The 23,386-nt window shown below is 38.6% G+C and overlaps 1 protein-coding gene and 2 pseudogenes across 3 annotated transcripts in view; all 3 read left to right on the top strand.

The window, feature by feature from the left end:
- Positions 1-642: 642 nt before the first annotated feature.
- Positions 643-23,386, top strand: part of TMPRSS12 (transmembrane serine protease 12) — a 37,391-nt gene continuing 14,647 nt past the window's right edge. The window contains exons 1-3 of the mRNA XM_079937499.1: positions 643-934; positions 1,526-1,777; positions 15,286-15,554. Of these exons, the coding sequence (XP_079793625.1) occupies positions 678-934; positions 1,526-1,777; positions 15,286-15,554 (778 nt within the window). The 5' untranslated portion in view covers positions 643-677. The remainder of the gene's footprint in view (positions 935-1,525; positions 1,778-15,285; positions 15,555-23,386) is intronic.
- LOC307194844 (large ribosomal subunit protein uL29m-like) lies at positions 5,233-5,670 on the top strand (annotated as a pseudogene). Its single transcript has one exon. The product of its transcript is annotated as a large ribosomal subunit protein uL29m-like (transcript).
- Positions 19,799-20,429, top strand: LOC307194843 (large ribosomal subunit protein uL11-like; annotated as a pseudogene). Its single transcript has one exon. The product of its transcript is annotated as a large ribosomal subunit protein uL11-like (transcript).

Below are 23,386 nucleotides of genomic sequence, written 5' to 3'. Positions count from 1 at the left end.
ATGTCCCTGCAGGTCCTTACATTTGATTTAATCAGCTCACCCTGAGGTGACCAGTCGAAGGTAAACTACTACAGAACAATTAATGATGAGATCAATGTGCATTACAGAAATTGGGCTCCCCCAACGCCCACATTGTCTCAAATCCCAACCTCTACACTTGCTTTGCCTTCTGCTTTACGTCTCCCTTCCCCAGCTTACTCACTTCAACTTAGGTGCTCTTACTTCAGGAAGCCTTCCTGGCCTTGAAGTCTGAGCTGCTCCAGAGGTTCCAGCAGCTCCCCTCTCACCACAACAGTCCTACTGTACCATCTAAGTGTGTAGATCTGGCTCAGGAAGGTCTCGCCAGTTAGCGAATCCCCAGATCCTGGCTGAGGGCGAGACATTTCATTGGTCGCGTAACCAGAACACCGGCTGAGGCCTTGACTCATCCGGGCACTTCCGCAGCCTCACAGGCCTCAGCCCCCATCAAAACCCCTCGCCTACTTCGGTTGTGTGACGTCGCCCCCCACCCCGCCCCCTGCACCTAGCCAGCCGCACAGCTCCCGCGTCGCCCACCTCGCCCACCTCCTCTGCCGGGCTGCTCAGGCCGAGGGCGCACAGGCTCGCGGGCTGGGGGAAGGGGGCAGGGGGGCGGGCAGGAAATGCCTGCCGCCATCTTGCCCACCAGGAGTTCCGACATGGGGCTGGGACTCCTGAGCGCAGCGCTGTTGTTTCTGGGGGGCGCTCTCATATGCTCAGAACACTACCCACTCTCTGAAAGGAGTGGGCATGGCTCCTCGCGGGAACAGGCCGGAGGTCGGAGGTGGCCTGAAGCCATGAGTGGGAGGCCCAGGGCGCAGGAGACCCAGGCCCCGGAAGAGGAAGGGTTGAACGCAAAAGGCAGTATCTGTTCGTTCTTCTCTTTGGACAGTCGTCCTTGCCTTTTCCCCACTTAAGTAGTATTTGAATTTGGGGCCCTCCTTTTCTGTTTTTCCAGCTGCCTTTAACTAAAAATTTACGGATCCAAGCAGCCCGATTTTAATGACTATAGTAGTAGTACTAATAGTAAAAATGCCATACACTTCTGCGTCTGTATATGCGCCTCAGAACATTCTGGGCTTTGTCATTCCCATTTTACAGACTAATAATTCATTGGAATTCAAAGATGAAAGGGCTGTTAGGTGACTTTTTCATACTACAGTTAAGAAGAATTAACCCAACAAGTTAAATGGCAAGTATTAGAACTTGTAGCTCTTGGTTGACCAGTCCCAGGCTCTTTTAGTGGCCGTTTCACACGGGGGAAAAATACGATACCTGGCCAGAGAAACTTGCCTCATGGTTATACTTCTCAGGAGAAGAGTTTTAAAATGGATGAATTGTGCTGATTTAATGTCTTTCTATTTGTGAGTAAGCAATTAAGGCATGTTTGTCTTAGCTCTCTAAGATCTTTTTTCAAAATATGGGCATGGCTTAGGTATCCAGCTTGCTTTATGCGTTTTTTAAATAGGGATTTCAAATATTACATTAACGTGTTAAGATTATAAAGTAATACATATAATAATATGTTCAGTCCAAATAATGTATCATTTTTATTTTTAGATTGTGGAACAGCACCACTTGCAAATATGTTCCAGGGGTCTCGGATTGTAGGGGGCACAGAAGCTCAAATTGGCGCATGGCCATGGCTAGTTAGCCTACAGATTCAATCTGGCAGATATCGTGTTCATGTATGTGCGGGAAGCTTAGTGAAAAATAGATGGGTCCTCACGGCTGCCCACTGCACTAATAAGGACACTAGGTATGTATTCAGAACAGAACTCTTATTTTATGCTCTTGGGGGATATTTTGAAGTGGCGGAGGACCACTTGACTTCAGCCATGTTCAGTTAAGCGATATGTTTCCAGGTAGCCATAATGCCTTACACTGAATAGTACACTGAATATTTGTTGAAATAAATCCCTTAAGTCAGAGGTCAACAAACGTCTTCTGTAAAGACAGTAAATATTTTAGGCTTTGCAGGCCAGACTCAACTCTGTCACAGTAGAACCAGAGTGGTCATAGATGATACATCACTGAATGAGTGTGCTGTGATCCAATAAAACTATTTATGAACACTGAAATCTGAACAAAATCCTATTTTGTCATTTTGGGTTTTCCCCAACCATTTAAAAGTGTAAAAAACATTCTTTGTTTATGGGCTATATTAAAATAGGAGACAGGCCAGATTTGGCCTGTGGGTTGTAGTTTGTTGGACCTTGCTTTAAATAATAAATAGCATTTCTTTTAGCTTTAAAAATTACTGTATTGTAATCATGTATTTGTCTTTCTCACCATTAGATCATGGTGAGACAAGTCCATGAAGACAAGGACTACATGTTTTATTTTGTATTTCTGGTACTAATACAGGAGTTGGCCTGCTTTACAGGAGACATAATAAATATTTATTGAGTCTATGGATGATGTCAGTCTTGGAGAAATAGATTTACCACAGTTGTAATAGAACTTTATGACCCTCCTAACATTTAAAATGAAGCTCTAAGATAAATACTGTGGAAAACCGTGGTACCTGTCATACAGTCTCTCTTTAGTCTCTAATTTTTATGAGCTATCTGGGAGAAGAATGAAAAGTCTCTAAGAAAAACTAACAACAACTTCAAAATTCAACTGAGGGTAACTGGCCTGATGGGGTTCCTAAGGTTTTAATCTTTTAATCTGTTTACCACATTTAAAAAACATGCATTTCAGTTCCATAAGTTGGCCTCTTGAGGACTAGAGATCAGAAAAATGGGAAGCTATTGAGGTATAAACCCAAGGGTATAGAAAAAGATGTAGAAAACAGCTTCAGAGTTAGAAATCAATTCTGGTCTTTCAGGTGTGGGTGTCTTACAACTCTTTCCTAAAATGCTGTCTTTAAAAACTGCTTTTCAACAGCTTTCAAATCTTAAACCAAGGAAGGAAAAGCCTGCTTGGTATGATTTGAAGATTCTTAGAAAAGCTCTTCTCACCTATTAAGTCCTGATATTGGGCCTTTACTAGTCTGTTCCTTTTTTTTTTTTGCGGTACGCGGGCCTCTCACTGCTGTGGCTTCTCCCGTTGCGGAGCACAGGCTCCGGACACGCAGGATCAGCGGCCATGGCTCACGGGCCCAGCTGCTCCGCGGCATGTGGGATCTTCCCGGACCGGGGCACGAACCCACGTCCCCTGCATCGGCAGGCGGACTCTCAACCACTGCGCCACCAGGGAAGCCCTAGTCTGTTCCTTTGACACGTGGGGAGAACAATGCATTTGGAGAGGGGCGACCTGTATACTAGTCCTCCTCTGACACTTCGTGGTACAGTGGCTTTAAGTAAGATTCCAGAACCTACTAGATGTACCACCTTGGTCAAATAATATAGCTTTGTTATATTGTCATAAAATCTTAGAGTTCAAAGAGGTATTATAAAGGTGTGGTTCAATTCTCTGTCCTGTATATGAATCCTTCTTAAAATATTGAAGTAAAGGGTTCTCTAGTCTGAAATAATTATTGCTTTAATTCATTGAGTCAGGCATATTTTCAGACACAATTTCCACTACTCTTCACAACCACTCTTTACTGTAGGGAGACCCTGACTGGAAAACAATGAAATCAGGGATCAAATCCAGGTGTGTCATAATGAAAATCCACACACATAACCATAACTATATCATTTGGCTCTCTACTTGAAACACCTCTTGTGATGATGAACTGCTACCTTGGAAAGAATTTCATTTAAGCTTTGTGCAGCTTTATTTCTTAGAAAGCCTTTCCTTATGTTGAACTAAGTGTCTTGATTTTCATTCTGCCTTCTGAAGCCATATATATTAAACCTCATTACTCTTCCAAGCATTTGAAGATAATATTAATATTCCACTTAACAATTCTCAAGGCTAAATCTTATTGATATTTTTACCCCTTTACTCAACAAACATTTACTAAATGTATATTATATGCTAGGGACTGGGCTAGGTGCTGAGGAAGTCGACATTACTGAGGCATAGTCTGTATTTTTCAGGAGTACCTCCTGTCTCAGAAGACTCTGCCACTTCTATTCCTGTTCCCCCTCATTTCCTAAACCTTGCACCATCAGTTATCCCTTATTCCTTCTTATAACATGAAAGACCCGCTCTGAGATTAGGTACTGTTTAAGAATGTTACATATAACTCTGTATTTTAAAAAAGCCCTCCCAGTAGCCCTCTGAGATAGCTGTTATCTCCATTTCACACCTGAGGAGTCAGAGATCACAGATATTTGGTAATTTTCCCAAGACCACATTGCTGTAAAGTGGCAACCTATTGATTTAAACCTAGTCTCAAGTCTATAGCTGTTTCATTACACCTCATTGTCTCTTTAGTATTTTTCAATATTTTCCTCTTGCTTCTTCCCTACAGCCTTCAAGCATGTTTAGGTCACCTCATCGTTATTTAGCAAACAAACAAACCCTACCTGTTTCTATTCTTCCTTTCACTACTAGACTCCTTGAAAGAAAGACTCCCTTTTGCTTCACCTGCATTGACTCATAAAATCCCAATTGCAGTCTGATTTTTGTAGCCAGAACACACTATTAAAGACCCACCTCTATGCCAAATCCAATGACCTCTACTCAATCCCCATCCTATTTCATCTGTATAACATTTGGCAAAGTTGACTGCTGTTCTACATCTTTTTTTTTTTTTTTTTTTGGCCATGCCGCACGGCTTGTGGGATCTTAGTTCGCCAACCAGGAATTGAACCCGGGCCCTCAGCAGTGAAAGCTCGGATTCCTAGCCACTGGACTGCCAGGGAATTCCCTCTGATCTCTTTTCTTGATTTTTAAGACACCACTATTCTCTACCTTAAAAAAATTTTTTTCCTTATTCCTTGAGTCTTTGTCTTCTTTTAAGTGGCAGTATTTTCAAGAGTTCCACCTTCTATCCTCTTGCCTTATCATCTGTACTCTTCCCTAGAGATGTCTCATCTACTTCTGTTTTAGGAGTCACCATGTCCTGGCAACTCCCAAGTCTCTCCAGCTGAGTCGTATTTCCAGCTCCCTACTATACGTATATACTGGAGTCACATTCCCAACAAGTCCAAACATGAACTTTTAAACTCTTTCCTCTAGAGAACAGTCTCAGCAGCCCTGAAGGCTTTCAGGTTGTTAATAAGTCCTCAGGCCCCTGCTAGCACAGGGAGCTTCATGGACCTGTCAGCAATTAAGGAACAAAAGTCATGAAGATTTACATAAACTTTGGTATGTTCTCCTGAAAGAAACATGCTCCTAACTCTAGAGCAGGAGGCTAAGCAGCAGAGATTGCCAATGCCAAGTCTGAAGCAGTTAGAAAAGGTAGTAGATTCCATGGATACATTAGATAAAGTTGTCCAGGAAAGGGAAGATGCCCTCAGAATTCTTCAGACTGGTCAAGAAAAAGCTAGACCTGGTTCTTGGAGAAGAGACATCTTTCGAAGAATCATCTGGCACAAGTTCAAGCAGTGGCCTATACCTTGGTACCTAAATAAAGGAAACAATAGAAAACGATTCTTTGCAGTGCCCTAGGTGAAACGTTTTGTCAGATTGAGAATTGAGAAACAAGCCTGCATCAAAGCAAGGAAGACAAGTTTAGCAAGCAAGAAAGAAAATTTTCTTCAGGAAAAGTTTCCACATCTTTCTGAAGCCCAGAAATCAAGTCTTATCTAAGACATCTGAACTTTTAATTTACCATTTTGTTTTTCTTGGATTACAATCTATATACAAAAGTGAATACATACTAAGTGGTTTATAAATAACTTGTGTTTTTAGTCAAATGACTATCAACTGGGACTACCCTGGTGGCGTAGAGGTTAAGAATCCGCCTGCCAATGCAGGGGACATGGGTTCGAGCCCTGGTCCAGGAAGATCCCACATGCCGCAGAGCAACTAAGCCCGTGTGCCACAACTACCGATCCTGTTCTCTAGAGCCTAAGAGCCACAACTACTGAGCCTGCCTAGAGCCCGTGCTCCATTGAGAAGCCATCGCAATGAGAAGCCCACACATCGCAACAAAGAGTAGCCCCTGCTCGCTGCAACTAGAGAAAGCCTGCGCACAGAATGAAGACCCAACACGGGCAAAAACAATTAATTTTTAAAAACTATCAACTGTTCTAAGTGTTATTATGGCATGCTAAATCTGGAAGTGGTCAAAATCAGGTATAAAGTTTAAATTCCCATCTTATTAAAAAAAAAAAATCTTCCCTCTAATTCTATCCCTTCTCTATTTTCTCAGATAACAGCCTCACCAACAGTCCCATTACCTCGACAGTTAGCTGACTCTCTCTGTGCGGTATCTCTTAAATTTGCTTCTTTTTGTCCCCCAATACTCCCCACTGATGAGAAGTAGATTCAGAATACCAGTCTCCATATCCCTAGTTCATTACTTACACTATTACTATGGTAACTATCTGAATGAGCATGAAGTGGTATCTCATTGTGGTTCTGTTGTTTTAATTAATTAATTTATTTATTTTTGGCTGCGTTGGGTCTTCATTGCTGCGCGCAGGCTTTCTCTAGTTGCGGCGAGTGGGGGCTACTTTTCGTTGCGGTTCATGGGCTTCTCATTGCGGTGCTTCTCTCGCTGCGGAGCATGGGCTCTAGGCGCTCTGGCTCAGTAGTTGTGGCTCACAGGCTCTACAGCACAGGCTCAGTAGTTGTGGCGCATGGTCTTAGGTGCTCCACAGCATGTGGGATCTTCCCGGACCAGGGCTTGAACCCATGGTCCCCTGCATTGGCAGGTGGATTCTTAACCACTGCGCCACCAGGGAAGTCCCTCATTGTGGTTTTGAGTCACATTTCCCTAATGATTAGTGATGTTGAGCATCTTTCCATGTGATTTCTGGCCATTTGTATTTCTTCTGTTTTTTTAAGGTTTATTTTATTTTTGGCCACACCATGTGGCATGCAGGATCTTAGCTCCTGGACCAGGGATCGAACCCGTGCCCCCTGCAGTGGAAGCACGGATTCTTAACTACTGGACCAACAGGGCAGTCCTATATTTCTTCTGTGGAGAAACGTCTATTCAAGTCCTTTGCCCATTTTTGAACTCGGCTGTCTGGATTTTTTGTGGATGTTGAGCTGTAGGAGTGCTTTATATATCCTAGATATTAATCCCTTGTCAAATATATGATATACAAATATTTTCTCCAATTCTGTGGGTTGTCTTTTCACTCTCTTGAAAGTGTCCTTTGATGCACAAGTTTTTAATTTTGATCAAGTCCAATTTATCTATTTTTTTCTTTTGTTGCCTGTGCTTTTGGTGTCATACCCAAGAATCACTGCCAAATCCAATATCATGAAGCTTTTCTGTGTTTTCTTCTAAGAGTTTTATAGCTTTATTCTTATATTTTGGTCTTTGATCTATTTTGAGTTAACTTTTGCATATGGTATAAGGGTCCAATTTCATTCTTTTGTATGTAGATACCCAATTCTCCCAGCACCATTTGTTGAAAAGCCTTTCCTTTCTCCATTGAATTATCTTGGCACTCTTGTTGAAAATCAATTGGCCACATATGCAAGGGTGTATTTCTGGGCTCTCTATTTTCCATTGGTATATATATCTGCCCTTATGCTAGTATCACACTGTTTCAGTTATTGTAGCTTTTCAGTAAGTTTTGAAATCAGGAAGTATGGTCCTCCAACTTTATTCTTCTTTTTCAAGATTATTTTGGCTATTTGGGGTCTTTTGATATTCCATATGAATCTTAGGATGGGTTTCTTATTTCTGCAAAAGCATCACTGGGATTTTTATAGGTATTTCATTGAATCTATAGATCATTCTGGGTAGTACTGTCATTTTAACAATATTAAGTCTTCCAATACATGAACAAGGGATGTCTTTCCATTTATTTGTCTTCTTTAATTTCTTTCAGCAATGTTTTGTACTTTTCAGTGTATATAACCTGTTTTTTAATCTCACGGTCTGAATATAAATTGAAATAGGTAAGTAATATAAGTTGATTTAGCCATTCTATGTCTTTTGATTGGAGAATTTAATCTGTTTACATTTAAAGTAATTATTGCTAGGTAAGGACTTACTATCACCATTTATTAATTGTTTTCTGGTTGTTTTCTAGATCCACTGTTCCCTGTTTCTTAGCCTGCTGTCTTTTTTGTGTTTTGATGTCTTTTGGTATCAGTATGCTTTGATTTCTTTATCAAGTCCTTTTGTGTAATTCCTACAGGTTTTTACCTTGAGGTTATCAAGAAGCTTACATAAACTATCTTAAAATTATAACACACTATTTTAAGCTGTTAGCAACTTAACTTCAATAGAATTCCTAAACTTTACACTTTTGCTTCTCCTCCACCTTACATTTTAGGTTATTGCTGTTATGATTTACATATTTTTTATAATGTGTAACTAATAGATTAGTGTTGTTATAGTTATTTTTACTATATTAATTCCTTTAACTTTTAAAGTTGTAAGTAAATTATGCACCACTATTACCAAATTACAGAATCTAAGTTTGGCTATATATTTACCATTACCAGTGAGTTTTGCACTACCTTTTAATGTCTTTATGATGTTAATTAGTGTCCTTTTACTTTCAGTCAAAGAACTTCCTTTAGCATTTCTTGTAAGGCTAGTCTAGTGGTAATGAACTCTCTCAGCTTTTGTCTGTTCAGAAAAGTCTTTGTCCAACAATATGCTGCCTACAAGGGACTCACTTTAGCTTTAAAGGCACACATAGACTGAGAGTGAAGGGATAGAAAAAGACATTCAAGCAAATGGTAACCCCAAAAAAGCAGAGGTAGTTGTACTTATATTAGACAAAATAGACTTTAAATGTAAATGGTAAAAAGAAACAAAAAAAGGTCACCACACAACGGTAAAGGGGTCAATCCATCAAGAAGATATAACAATTGTAAATATTTATGCATCCAACGTTGGAGCACCTAGATATATAAAGCAAAAACTAACAGAGTTAAAGGGAGAAATAAACAGCAATTTGATAATAGTTGGGGACTTTAATATCCCACTCTCAACAACGGACAGATCATCCAGATAGAGAATCAGTAAGGAAATAGCAGATTTAAATAACACTGTAGACCAAGGTGGACTTAAGAGACATACGCAGAACATTCCAACCAACAGCAGCAGAGTATTTCTCAAGTACACATAGAACATTTTCGAGGACAGACCATATGTTAGGCCACAAAACAAGTCTTAGCAACTTCAAGAAGATTGAAACCATACCAAGGATCTTCTCTGACCACAATGGCATGAAAGTAGAAATCAATAAAAGAGGAAAACTGGAAAATTCATGACTACATGGAAATTAAACAACACTCTCTCCTAAAAAAAAAGAACCAGTGGATCAAAGAAGAAATTAAAAAGTATCTTGAGACAAAAATGGAAACACAACTTATGCAGCAAAAGCAGTTTTAAGAGGGAAGTTCAGAGCAATAAATGCATACATTAAGAAGCAAGACAGGGCTTCCCTGGTGGCGCAGTGGTTGAGAGTCTGCCTGCCGATGCAGGGGACGCGGGTTCGTGCCCCGGTCTGGGAAGATCCCACATGCCACGGAGCGGCTGGGCCCGTGAGCCATGGCCGCTGAGCCTGCACATCCGGAGCCTGTGCTCCGCAATGGGAGAGGCCACAACAGCGAGAGGCCCGCGTACCGCAAAAAATAAAGAAAAAAAGAAGCAAGACGATCCCAAATAAACGACCTACCTCTACACCTTAAAGAACTAGAAAAAGATGACCCTAAAGTTAGAAGGAAGGAAATAATAAAGATTAGAGCAGTAATAAATTAAATAGATAACAAAAAAACAATATAAAAGATTAACCAGGGACTTCCCTGGTGGCACAGTGGTTGAGAATCCACCTGCGAATGCAGGGGACATGGGCTTGATCCCTGGTCTGGGAAGATTCCACATGCCACAGAGCAACTAAGCCTGTGCGCCACAACTACAGAGCCCACACACCCTAGAGCCTGTGCACTGCAACTACTGAGCCCATACGCCACAACTACTGAAGCCTGCGTGCTCCAGGGCCTGCGTGCCGCAACTACTGAGCCCGCGTGCTGCAACTACTGAAGTCTGTGTGTCTACAACCTGTGCTCCACAACAAGAGAAGCCACTGCAATGAGAAGCCTGTGCACTGCCACGAAGAGTAGCCCCCGCTCGCCACAACTAGAGAAAGCCCGCACGCAGCAACGAAGACCCAATGCAGCCAAAAATAAATAAAATAATAATAAAAATAAAAGATTAACCGAAATAACAGTTGGTTCTTTGAAAAGATAGACAAAACTGACAAACCCTTAGCTAGCTTTACCAAGGAAAAGAAGAGGGAGGACCCAAATCAACAAACTTATAAATGAAAAAGGAGACATTACAACTTATACCACAGAAATACAAAGGGTCGTAAGAGGCTACTGTAAACAACCAGATGCCAACAAACTGGATAACCTAGAAGTAATGAAAAAAATCTTAGAAACATACAACCTACCAAGACTGAATCAGAAAGAAACAGAAAATCTAAATAGATCAATTACTAGTAAGGAGTTGAGTCAGTAATCAAAAATTTCCCAAAGAAGAAAACCCCAGGACCAGACGGCTCATTGGTGAATTTTATCAAATGTTTAAAGAAGAATTAACACCAGTCCTTCTCAAACTCTTCCAAAAAATTGAAGAGGAAGGAACCTCCCAAAACTCATTTTACAAGGTCCAGCATTACAAATACCAAAGACAGATAAGGACATTACTAGAAAAGAAAACTACAGAACAATATCCTTGATGAATATATATGCAGCATTCTCAACAAAACACTAGCAAACCAAATTCAGCAGCACATTAAAAGGATGCATTGTTCACCATGATCAAGTGGGATTTCTCCCTGGGAGGCAAGGATAGTTCAACATGTGCAAATCAATCAATGTGATACATTACATTAATAGAATGAAAGAAAAGAATCATATGATCATCTCAATAGCCACAGAAAAAGCATTTGACAAAATTCAACATCCATTCATGATAAAATACTTAGGAAATTAGGCATAGAAGGAACATATCTCAACATAAGAAAGACCATACATGACAAGCCCACAGCTAACATCATACTGAATGCTGAAAGGTTGCAAGCTTTTCCTCTAAGATCAGGAACAAGACAAGGCTGCCCACTCTCGCACTCCCATTCAACATAGTACTGGAAGTCCTAGCTAGAGCAATAAGGTAAGTAAAAGAGGGACTTCTCTGGTGGTCCAGTGGGTAAGACTCCACACTCCCAATGCAGGGGGCCTGGGTTCGATCCCTGGTCAGGGGACTAGATCCCACAGGCATGCCGCAACTAAGAGCCCACATTTCACAACTAAAGATCCCGCATGCCACAACTAAGACCTGGCACAGCCAAAATAAATAAATAAATAAATATTTTTTTAAAAAATAAGGCAAGTAGGGCTTCCCTGGTGGCGCAGTGGTTGAGAGTCCGCCTGCTGACGCAGGGGACACGGGTTCATGCCCTGGTCCAGGAAGATCCCACACGCCGCAGAGCAGCTGGGCCCATGAGCCATGGCCGCTGAGCCTGCACGTCCGGAGCCTGTGCTCCGCAACAGGAGAGTCCACAACAGTGAGAGGCCCGCATACCACAAAAAAATAATAATAATAAGGCAAGTAAAAGAAATAAAAGGTATGAGAACTGGAAAAGAAGTAAAATTGTTTCTATTTGCAAGTGACATGATTTTATATATAGAAAATCCCAAGACACAACCAAAAAACCATTAGAACTAATCCAAGAATTCAGTTGCAGGGTACAAAATTAGCACGCAAAAATCAATAGCATTTCTATACACTAACAATGAATTCTCTGAAAAAGAAATAAAAGAATTGATTACATTTACAACAGCATCAGAAACAATAAAATACTTAGGAATAAAGAAGACACTAGCAAATGGAAAGGTATATTCACGGATTGGAAGAATTAATATTATTCAACTGTCAGTACTACCAAAAGCCATCTATAGGTTCAGTGCAATCCCTATCAAGATTCCAATGGCACTTTTTGCAGAAATAGACAAAACACCCTTAAAAATTATGTGAAATCAAAAAAGACCCTGAATAGCCAAAGAAATCCTGAATCCAAAGAACAAAAAAAACAGAGGCATCGCACTTCCTGATTTCAAGATATATATAAAGCACTTCCTGATTTCAAGATATATATAAAGCTATAGTAATTAGAACAGTATGGTGCTGGCATAAAAACAAATAGACTATGGAACAGAATTGATAGCCCAGAAAAAAACCCCAAGCACATACAGTCAACTAATAATTGACAAGAGAGCCAAGCATACTCAGTGGAGAAAAGAATGTCTCTTCAATAATGGTGCTGGGAAAATTGGATATTCACATGGAAAAGAATGAAACTTGACCCCATTAACAAAAATTAACTCAAAATGGATTAACGACTTAAATGTAGGACCTGAAACCATGAAATTCCTAGAAGAAAACACAGGAAAAAGACCTCCTTGACATAGGTCTTGGTAATGATTTTTTGGAAATCACACCTAAAGCACAAGCAACAAAATAAAAAATAAACAAGTGGGACTACATCAAACTAAAAAAACCACACAGAAAAAGAAAATATGAACAAAGTGAAAAGATAACCTATGGGAAAAATATTTGCACATCATCTATTTGATAAGGCGTTAATATCCAAAATATATAAAGAACTCATACAACTCAATAGCAAAAAAATAAATAATCCAATTTTAAAAATGGGTAAAGGATCTGAATCGACATTTTTCCAAAGAAGATATATGAATGGCCAACAGGTAAGTGAAAAGATGCTCAACTCACTAGTCATTAGGGAAATGCAAATTAAAACTGCAATGAAATATCACCTCACAATGGCCATCATCAAGGGGAGGATGTGGAGGAAAGGGAACACTTGTGCACCACTGATGGGAGTGTGTAAATTGGTATATCCACTATGGAAAACAGTATGGAGGTTCCTCAAAAACTTAAAAATAGTACTATCACAAGATCCAGCAATTCTACTTCTGGGAATATATCCAAAAGAAATGAAAACACTAACTTGAAAAAATATCTGCACCGCATTTCATAGCAGCATTATTTACAACAGCTAAGACACGGAAATAATCTAAGTGTCCACTGATAGATGAATGGATAAAGAAGACGTGGGGGGTGTGTGTGTGTGTGTGTGTGTGTGTGTGTGTGTGTGTGTGTAATTCAGCCATAAATAATGAGGAAATCCTACCATCTGTGACATTGAGGATGGACCGTGAAGGCATCATGCTAAGTGAAATAAGTCAGACAAAAAAAGACAAATAAATACTGCAGGATCTCAGTTATAAGTAGAAACAAATAAAAATAAACAAACAAAAATTCCCCACCAAATTTAGAGAAAGAGATGGGATTTGTGGTTGGTTACCAGAGGCAGGATGTGGGGGGAGGGGATATTGGAGGAAGGTGGTCAAATGGTACAAACTTCCCTTATAAGAGAAATAAGGACTAGGAATGTAATGTACAACATGATGACTATAGTTAACACTGCTGTATGATATAGGAAAATTGTTAAGAGAGTAGATCCTAAGAGTTTTCATCACCAGCTTTCCTTTTTATTGTATCTATATGAGATAATGGATGTTAACTAAACCTATTGTGGTAATCGCTTTACAATATATGTAAATCAAACCAACATGCAGTACACGTTAAACTTAGTGATGTATGTCAATTATTTCTCAATAAAACGGGAAAAAATTTTAATTCAAGAAAGATAAATTGTATACATTTGGAAAAGAAACATTTTTTTTTTTTTTTTTTTTTTGCGGTACGTGGGCCTCTCACTGTTGTGGCCTCTCCCGTTGTGGAGCACAGGCTCCGGACGCACAGGCTCAGCAGCCATGGCTCACGGGCCCAGCCGCTCTGCGGCACGTGGGATCCTCCTGGACCGGGGCACGAACCCGCGTCCCCTGCATCGGCAGGCGGACTCCCAACCACTGCGCCACCAGGGAAGCCCAAACATCATTTTTTTAAAGCAGCTTAAAGCATTTAAGCTACAATTTCTTTTTAAACACAATAGAACTAGGACTGTATAAACATTTTTACAAACTTTTTAGAGGTTACCTAGTCCAATTTTAAGATAGCTAATTATCTTCTATTTCCTTGGAATAAATTCTAGGAAGTAGAATTGCAGTGTCAAAATCAATGCAACTTTTATAGGCTATTGGTACATGCTGCCAGAGTGCCTATCTATTTATATATTCCTCAGTGAATAAGAGTAACTTTGTTCCTCTGACTCTTGTCTGCACTGAGCATAATCATTAAATACACACATTCTGCCAATTTGAAGGGTGAAAGGAATTTCGGCATTTGTAAATTTCACATGCAATAAGTATTAACCACTTGGGGTTTTAATTGTTGATTTTTGACCTACAGAAGACTTTTTTGGTTTGGTTTGATTTCTGCTTGCTTTTTGCTTTTAAAGACGTCAAGATCCATTAGTTGCTTCTTTTATATTTAGTGTCATGCTTTATAAAGTCCTTTCTCACTGAGATATAGTCCAGTGGAATGTTCCAACTTGCTCAAATAGAATTACAAAAAGGCAAATTTGGGCTTCCCTGGTGGCATCCTTTCCATAACAATGTTATGTATTCATCTATATTTTCTTTCTGGTTTAATTTTTAAACTTCTCATCCTAATTTAATATCCAAATGTTTCATTCTAAAATTTCAAAAATTTGTAAAAGTAAATAGTTTAATGAATTCCCATATGCATAATATGCAGCTTCAGTTTATCAACTCATGGCTGATCTTGTTTCATCTTTATTCTTGCCAACTCCCCCTCTAATTATTTTGAAAGAAATCTCAGACATACCACTTTACGTATCTCTAAAAGATAGGAAGTCTTTATTTAAAAGATTCGTGCATTTAAATATTTAATCCATTTGGAGTTTATTTTAGTGTTTAATAATTTTTCAGGGATTTAATTTTATTTCACTTTTCAAACTAGTTTGTTAGTTAGCTAGTTGTCCCAATACCATTTATTGAATAATTCATCCATTTGTCCATTGGTAAGAATTGCTACCATATATTAAATTCTCATGTACTTGAATCCGTTTGGGACTTTCTGTCCCATTGATCTTTTTCTCTTTTCCTACATCACAATATTTAGGTTTTTACTTGCTATGACTTTGTCACATGAAAGTAGGATTAATTTTTTTGTTATTAATCTAACATGAGAAAAACAAAAACTAGTGGGAGATTAAGAATATTTACTTAGTTAAATACCTGTTTAAGATAAGAACATTTACTTTCTTTCAGAGATCCTGTAATGTGGAGAGTTGTGATTGGAACTAATAATATAGGTGGGCGTCAGCCACACTCCAAGATGATGAAAGTTAAAGCAATCATTATCCATCCAGACTTCGATGTGGAATCTTATGAAAATGATATTGCGCTTTTTCATTTTAAAAAAGCAGTGAGATATAATGATTATATTCAGCCTATCTGTCTACCTTTTGGTGTTTTCCAAAGACTGAACCGAAACACGAAGTGTTTTATAAGTGGATGGGGAAGAACAACAGAAGAAGGTAATTATGATCTGAATTTTGTTGATACAGATTTTCCTGATGATTGGCAGAGGGTGAATATGTATGTCTTTATCTCTTTATATCATGAGTTTGAACAACAGGTCTTTATAAACCAGTGAAAAGGAAATGTCTTTTTAAATTTTCTGTGTTTTTTTTCTTGCTTGTGGGAGAGAGAAAATTATCTTCCAAAGCAGAAATAGAGACTTCTTTTGTTATACATGCCAAGATACTTAAACCTTTAGACATTCTCAGAGAGAATGATGGTTCCAAGTATTTCTGTAGTTTCTGAGACTCTTAGGTGATGAAGCAAGCTCTGTAGCAGATTTGCTTATCTTAAATAATAAGCTTCTGGCTATAAGGAATCAAATTTAGTATACTTTTTATTTAGTGCACTGTTTAGTATCAAACAGATTGATTGCCATGTATTTTCTTTAGTGCACAAAGAGGCACAAATCGTTGACTGACTGAACTAATGGGAGGAATGAAAAATGTAGAAAACAGTCTCTGCCTTTGGTAATAACAGCAGCTACCATTTGGGAGCATTTACCATGTTTTAGGCCCTGTTCTAAATATATTACTTTATTTTATCTTATCCTCCCAATATTCCTATTAGGGAGTTAATGTTGTTATTCCCATTTAACAGACCAGGAATTGTGAATCTTAGAGGTTGAGAAGCTGGGACTCAAGTTTAAGTTTTTTCTTTATTCTAAAGCCTGAATATTTAAGTAGTACATTAAATACAATCTGCTCCTGAGGGAATTGAAGTCTGTTTAGCAATATATGAGATCAAGTGCTGAGACTCTTTTTTTTCTATTCTCTACCAAACCTAGCCATTTAAATATTTGTGGATTATTTAGATAGGATAGAAATAAATGTATGAAAAGTCTGTGAATTATTATTTTTCTTTTTTTCTCTGTGAATATTTTCTAAGGAAGATAAGGAAAGTGACATGGTGCAGGAAAAAGAGCATGGGCTTTAGAATCACAGACCTAAGTCTGAATCTCAGCCTGGCCATGTACTAGCTGAATTACCACGGGCCGGTTATTGAATCTTTTACAACAGTTAGAACAATGATGATAGGAGCAACTACTATTTATTCAGGGTTAGGTACTAAATAAAATACTAAGCATTTTAATGTATTTCTCATTTAATGCCCCAACAACACTATAAGAAACATTATAATATGGGTGAATAAACTGAGTTTTAAAGAGATTAAATAAATTGCCCAAAGTTACACAGCTAACTGAGGAGTCAAAAATTCAAGCCTAGGTCGGCCTGCCTCAAACTCATGTGTTTCCATTATATTATATCATGTCTCACAATGTCATACATTTTCATGATCTGTAAGATGAGAGCAATAATACCTTATCAGAGAGTTGTTTTGAGGATTATATTGGCTCTCCAGCAACATGGCAGATTACATGCACACACCAACCTTCCCACTGAAAATTATTAAAGAGAAAATGCATAGGTCAAGGACTGAGTGTGAAGACAGGAACTTAGATAACTGGAGCACAAAAGCTGCCTTTCATCTTAAGGGTATTTGTCAAATTGGTAACATTCAATATTGATTTCTGTGGTTTCATAGGCCTTCAGAGGCTTGAAGAACAAAGCCTGCTTGAGTGTGTGTGGGGAGACACTCATAAAGCTGGAGCTTCAGGGCTGTACTCTAAAACTGAGTCAGACTCAAGACCTAGCTGCATAGTTCATACATACATAGTTCATTTCAAATATGATATAGGTAGATTGAAAGTAAAAGGATGGGGACTTCCCTGGTGGCACAGTGGTTAAGACTCTGTGCTCCCAATGCAGGGGGCCTGGGTTCAATCCCTGGTCAGGGAACTGACCCCACATGCATGCCACAACTAAGAGTTCGCATGCCAGAACTAAGGAGCTGGCGAGCCGCAGCTAAGGAGCACACCTGCTGCAACTAAGACCTGGCACAACCAAATAAATAAATAAATATTTTAAAAAAAAGTAAGTAAAAGGATGGCAAAAGACATACCATGGTAACATTAATCAAAAGAAAAGCTGGAATGGGGGGAAAAAAGGAAAAGAAAGCAGAACTGGCTACATTAATATCAGATAAAGTAGACTTAAGAGCAAAGAAAATTACCAGGGACAGTGAAGAACATAACATAATTATAAGGGTAAATCCACCAAGGAGACACAGCAATTCTAAGTGTGTAACCATGGAACAGCAGAGATACAGTTTCTTAAAAACATATGTGAACATACATACACTTACGATATAACCCAGCAATCACACTCCTAGGCATTTATCCCAGAGAAATGAAAACATAAGTCCACACAAAAACCTGTTCATAGATGTTCATAAAAGCTTTACTTGTAATATCCCCAAACTAGAAAAACCTAAACGTCCTTCAATAAGTGAATGATTAAATACACTGCAGTATATCCTTAATATGAAACATTACTAAGCAGTTAATAGGAATTTACTATTGATATACACAACAACTTAGATGGGTCACAAGTGCATTATGCTTAGTGAAAAGAAGCAATTTTCAAAAGGTCACATACTGTGTGATTCCATTTATACAACATTCACAAAAGGACAAAATTATAAAGATGGAGAAGAGATTACTGATCGCTGTAGGGTAAGAAGGTTAGATAGCATGGAGATCTTTGTGACGATGCAATAGTTCTGTATCTTGATTGTGGTGGTGATTACATGAATCTACATATGCCATAAAATGGTGTAGAACGACACACACACACACACACACACACACACACACACACACACACACACACACACACAATTGTTCCAGTGTCAATTTCTTGGTTTTGATATTGTACTTCAATAATACAGATAGAACCATTATAGGAAACTGGGTAAAGATTACACTGACCCTCACTGTACTTGCTTTGCAACTTCCTGTTAACTATAATTATTAGTAAATAAAGTTTTTTTAAAAAATGAATCATATATAACAAAAGCATCCTCAACCCCCACCCCACCCCCGGGATTGCTAGGAAAACTGCTTAATGGAAGGCAAAAAATGAAGAAATTTTCCCAGAAAATATGTAACTACAAATACCACTCATATGCCCCAAATCACTCTGAGTAGACTAGAAAGCCTCAAGGTTAGAATTTAGTTTAAGTAGTTCCTAGACTGTTAATGTTCTCTAGGTGCCTGAGAGAATCAAATGCCAATAATTTGTGTAGAAACCCAATGTCATCTGAAACCTCAAAGAACTTCACCAAAGTTTCAAAGAAAATGGATTATAATTTTTTAAATTGCTAAACACCAAAGGAAACAAGGCACAACAGACATCAGAATAAGACCTACAAAGATTTCAGACACCAGAATCATCAGATAATATATTTTAATGTTTAATGGGACTTCCCTCGTGGTCCAGTGGCTAAGGCTCTGTGCTCCCAATACAGGGGGCCAAGGTTTGACCCCTGGCCAGGGAACTGGATCCCACATGCCGCAACTAAGAGTTCTCATGCTGCAACTAAAGTTCCAGAATGCCACAACTAAAGATCCTGCATGCAGCAGCAAAGATCCCACATGCTGCAACTAAGACCTGGTGTAGCCAAATAAATACATAAATATTTTTTTAAATGTTTAATATATTGATATTACAAAAATAAAAGATGTGCTTAAAAAATGAAAAGAGATGTGAAAAAGAACCACATAACTGTGACAATTAAAAAATACAATAATTGAAATAAATTCAATGGCTAAAGTAGTACCAAGTCAGAAGGAACTTAGGATTCCCAGATTAAAATCAGCTAAATATCAGTTCACAGTCAAAGTTCACTAAACACATAAGGAAACAAATCATAATTATGAAAGTCAACAGAAATTAAATAACTGATAAAGCCCCCCCAAAGATCTCAGATATTAATATTTTAGGTATAGAATATAAAATTAGTATATGTGAATTGTTTAAAGAAATAAAAGAGTAGAATTAAAAATGAGCGATAGATGATCTAGAGTGATCAGGCAGATTTAAAAGAGAACCAAATAGAATCTTTATAAATGAAAAACGTAATTGCCTAAGTTTAAAACTCACTGGATGAAATAAACATCCTATTAGACTCATCTGAAGAGAGAATCTGTGAATCAGAGATGTATCTGAAGAAGTGCCTAGACTGTGGCACAGAGAAAATAAAGAGAAAGAGCTTTTGGCTCTTGGCTCGGAGGAGGCCAAGGTGCAACTTTCTTCAGTCATCCTGAATCTGGTTTCATCCGACACCAGAGGCCTCCACCATGCCGCCTAAGTTCGACCCCAGCGAGATCAAAGCCGTATACCTGAGGTGCACCAGTGGGGAGATTGGTGCCACATCTGCCCTGGCCCCCAAGATCGGCCCCCTGGGTCTCTCTACAAAAAAGGTTGGTGATGACATCCAAGGCATCCAAGTTGCTCCACGGCAACTGGTGATTGGAAGGGTCTGAGGATTACAATGAAACTACCATTCAAAATAGACAGGCCCAGATTGAGGTGATACCTTCTGCCTCTTCCCTGATCATCAAAGCCCTTGAGGAACCGCCAAGAGACAGAAAGAAGCAGAAAAACATTAAGCATAGTGGAAACATCACTTTTGATTAGATTGTCAACAATGCCTGACAGATGAGGCATTGATCTTTAGCTAGAGAACGCTCTGGAACCATTCAAGAGATCCTGGGAACTGCCCAGTCTGTGGGCTGCAATGTTGATGGCCACCACCCTTACGACATCACAGATGACATCAACAGTGGTGTGATGGAATGTCCAGCTAGTTAAGAACTGCAAAGAAAAATAATTTAATAAAGGGTTATTTGACAACCGAAAATAAAAAGAGAGAGAGAGAGAAAGTCAAGTAAAAGAAAGTCAAATATACACCTAATGAGAGCACTAGAGAGAACAAATGAAGAGAATAGAGGAGAGGCAATATTCAATGGATTTGGGTTGAAATTTTTCTATCACTGATGAAAGACAACATGAATCTAGATACTACAGTAAGCACAACATGAGCCAAAACAAAATGTAATCCCTTTTCATACAGTGTAATGAAACTGTAGAAGAGAAAAAACAAAGAGAAGAGCTGAATACAGCCAGAGATAAAAGAGAAATCCGTATACAATAACTAGAGATTGGCTTTCAGAAAACTTCTCAATAGCAATAATGACAGTCAAACTACAATAAGATATCATGATCAAATTACTGAGAGGACAGAACTATGAACCTACAATTGTGTATCCAATAAAATTATCATTCAAAAATAAGAGTGAACAAAGCTCTTTACTACCAATAATTTTTCACAGAGGAAATAAGAAATACATCAGAGAGAAAGAAAACGATGCCAATGCTGCCAAAAGGGAGGTATGAAATGAAAGAAGCGAGCAAAATGATTCCGGGCTTTCACTGCCGTGGCCTGGGTTCAATTCCTGGTCAGGGAACTGAGATCCCGCAAGCCACATGGTGCAGCCAAATTAATTAATTAATTAATTAAAATAAAAATTAAAAAAGAGAAGTGAGCAAAGAAATAGCTAAAATCATAGGTAATTGTAAGTAAACATTGTCTGTATACAACAGTGGTTCTCAACTGAGGGCACTTTTGCCCCCAGGGAACATTTGGTAATGTCTGTAGAAAATTCTGGTTTTACCGTTGGGCAGGGGATAAGCATGCTACTGGTTCTTAGTGGGTAGAAGCCAGAGATGCTGCTCATCATCCTTCAATACCCAGGAGAGTACTCGTACCTTCCAGAACAAAGCGTTATCTGGCCTAAACTGTCAATAGTGCCAAAACGGAGAAACCTTGGAATAAAATAAAAACATTGCATGTTCTGTGGAATTTTAAAAAAGATATTTAAATAATTGGAAAAAAGCATGTACTTCAGAATGGGTAACCAGAGTTAAAGTGGTCTCAGGTCCTTGTATTATTCAGGAAAAGTGTTAAAATACTGATTAACATTAGATTTTAAGCATGAATGGTCAAATTTCAATAACAGAAATAGAGGATACAGCTTGTAAACCAGTAGAAACAAAAGGAATAAGAACATAAAGGCAAATAAAATCTCAATTAAAAAAATCAAGAAAGGAGAAATAAGAAGCATAAGAAAAATAAAACTATATAAGGCATTAGAAACAAGCCCAAATACATCCATAATCATAATAAATGTTAATGGACCACATCACTAGTTAAAATAAAGATAATCAGATTAGGAAGCAGGAAATTCAGCTTACTTTAGCAAGCCATACTTAAAATGTAACAATATGGAAGGACTGAAGTAAAACAATAGGAAAGAAATATACCAAGCAAATTCTAATTAAAAGAAAGCTGGTATTGCTATACAAACAGCAGACAAAATAGACTTTAAGATAAAAGAATTATTAGGGGTGAAGAAGGTCATTATATGTTTAGAAATGATTCAACTCACCAGGAAGATAGCACAGTTCTAGACTTGTGAGGCTAATAACTAGGACCCAGATAACAGTAAAGAGAAATAGATAGAACTGTATGGCAAACATTATAACTTCCCTATGATAGGAGGGAATTTTAACACAACTCTCTTTTTTATTATTGGCATATTAAGCAGATGAAAAATTAGTAAAGATTTATAATGCTTGAAGTAGGAGGCTTGATTTAATAGCCAAATCAGAAAATTCTGCATCCCAAAATCAGAGAATTTCATCTTTTCAAGTACAGGTGGAAACTTTATAAAAATTGACCACTTACTAGGCCATATAGCAAATCTCAAAATTCAAAGAATAGGTAATGTACAGACTATATACTCTGATTACAATTATTTTAGCAATAAGAGAGATGGGAATTTTGGCTATGATGGAATAAGGAGCTGGAAAATCCTCTTCCCCCAATGTAAGTATAAAATGGACAAAAATTGTCAAAAGCAACCATTTCAGAGCCCTGGAAATCAACCAAAATGCACAATAAATTGAAGAGTATTTGTTCATTATAAGCAGCTAGAAATTTGGGTAAAAAGAGGAATTTGTAGTTTTCTTGCTTGTGGCTGCTCCTAACTCCCCTCTCAGATCAATCAGTGCAACAGTTTTACCAGGATCATGAGGAAAAAGGATCTTGGTACCAGAGGAGATGGACTTGATTTAGAGCAGTAGTTGATAATCCAGTCTAGCAGCACTGTCAATAAAAGTAGTAGACTCAAAAAACTAAATAAAATTTTTAAAAATAAATTTAGGGCTTCCCTGGTGGCGCAGTGGTTGAGAATCCACCTGCCGATGCAGGGGACATGGGTTCGTGCCCCAGTCCGGGAAGATCCCACATGCTGCGGAGTGGCTGGGCCCGTGAGCCATGGCCGCTGAGCCTGCGCGTCCAGAGCCTGTGCTCCACAACGGGAGAAGCCACAGCAGTAAGAGGCCCAGGTATCGAAAAAATAAATAAATAAATTTTTAAAGAAGTATTAGACTCAGCAAGAGATGAATGGGGGAAACCCACAGCTCTGCTGTTCTGGGATTGAGGTCCTAGATGCAGCCAGGAGTGGAACAGTCAGAAATCTGACAGGAAGAACCTGAAAATGAGACAGCTATAGAATGGCTAGATAAGCTCTCCAAACATCCTTGGCTTACTGGGAAACATACATGTATACATGTGTGGGAAAAAATCTGAGACAGCTTACCATAAAGTGAAAACCAAGGTAGATTTGAAATCTGACTGAACTTTGAATGCACTCCCCAACCCACACACAGATCCATCAGCAGAGGATGAAAGTTTAAATCATTAACTGACCAGTACTATGCAGACACATGGGAAAGCTCTATGAAGCCAGGTTAAAAGGTAAAAATCAGAATTAAAAGGGACTTCCCTGGCAGTCCAGTGGTTAAGACTCTGCGCTTCCAAT

This window comes from Stenella coeruleoalba, assembly GCF_951394435.1.
Source record: "Stenella coeruleoalba genome assembly, chromosome: 11".
NCBI classification, from domain to species: domain Eukaryota; kingdom Metazoa; phylum Chordata; class Mammalia; order Artiodactyla; family Delphinidae; genus Stenella; species Stenella coeruleoalba.
This window is presented reverse-complemented; position numbering and strand designations above follow the sequence as displayed.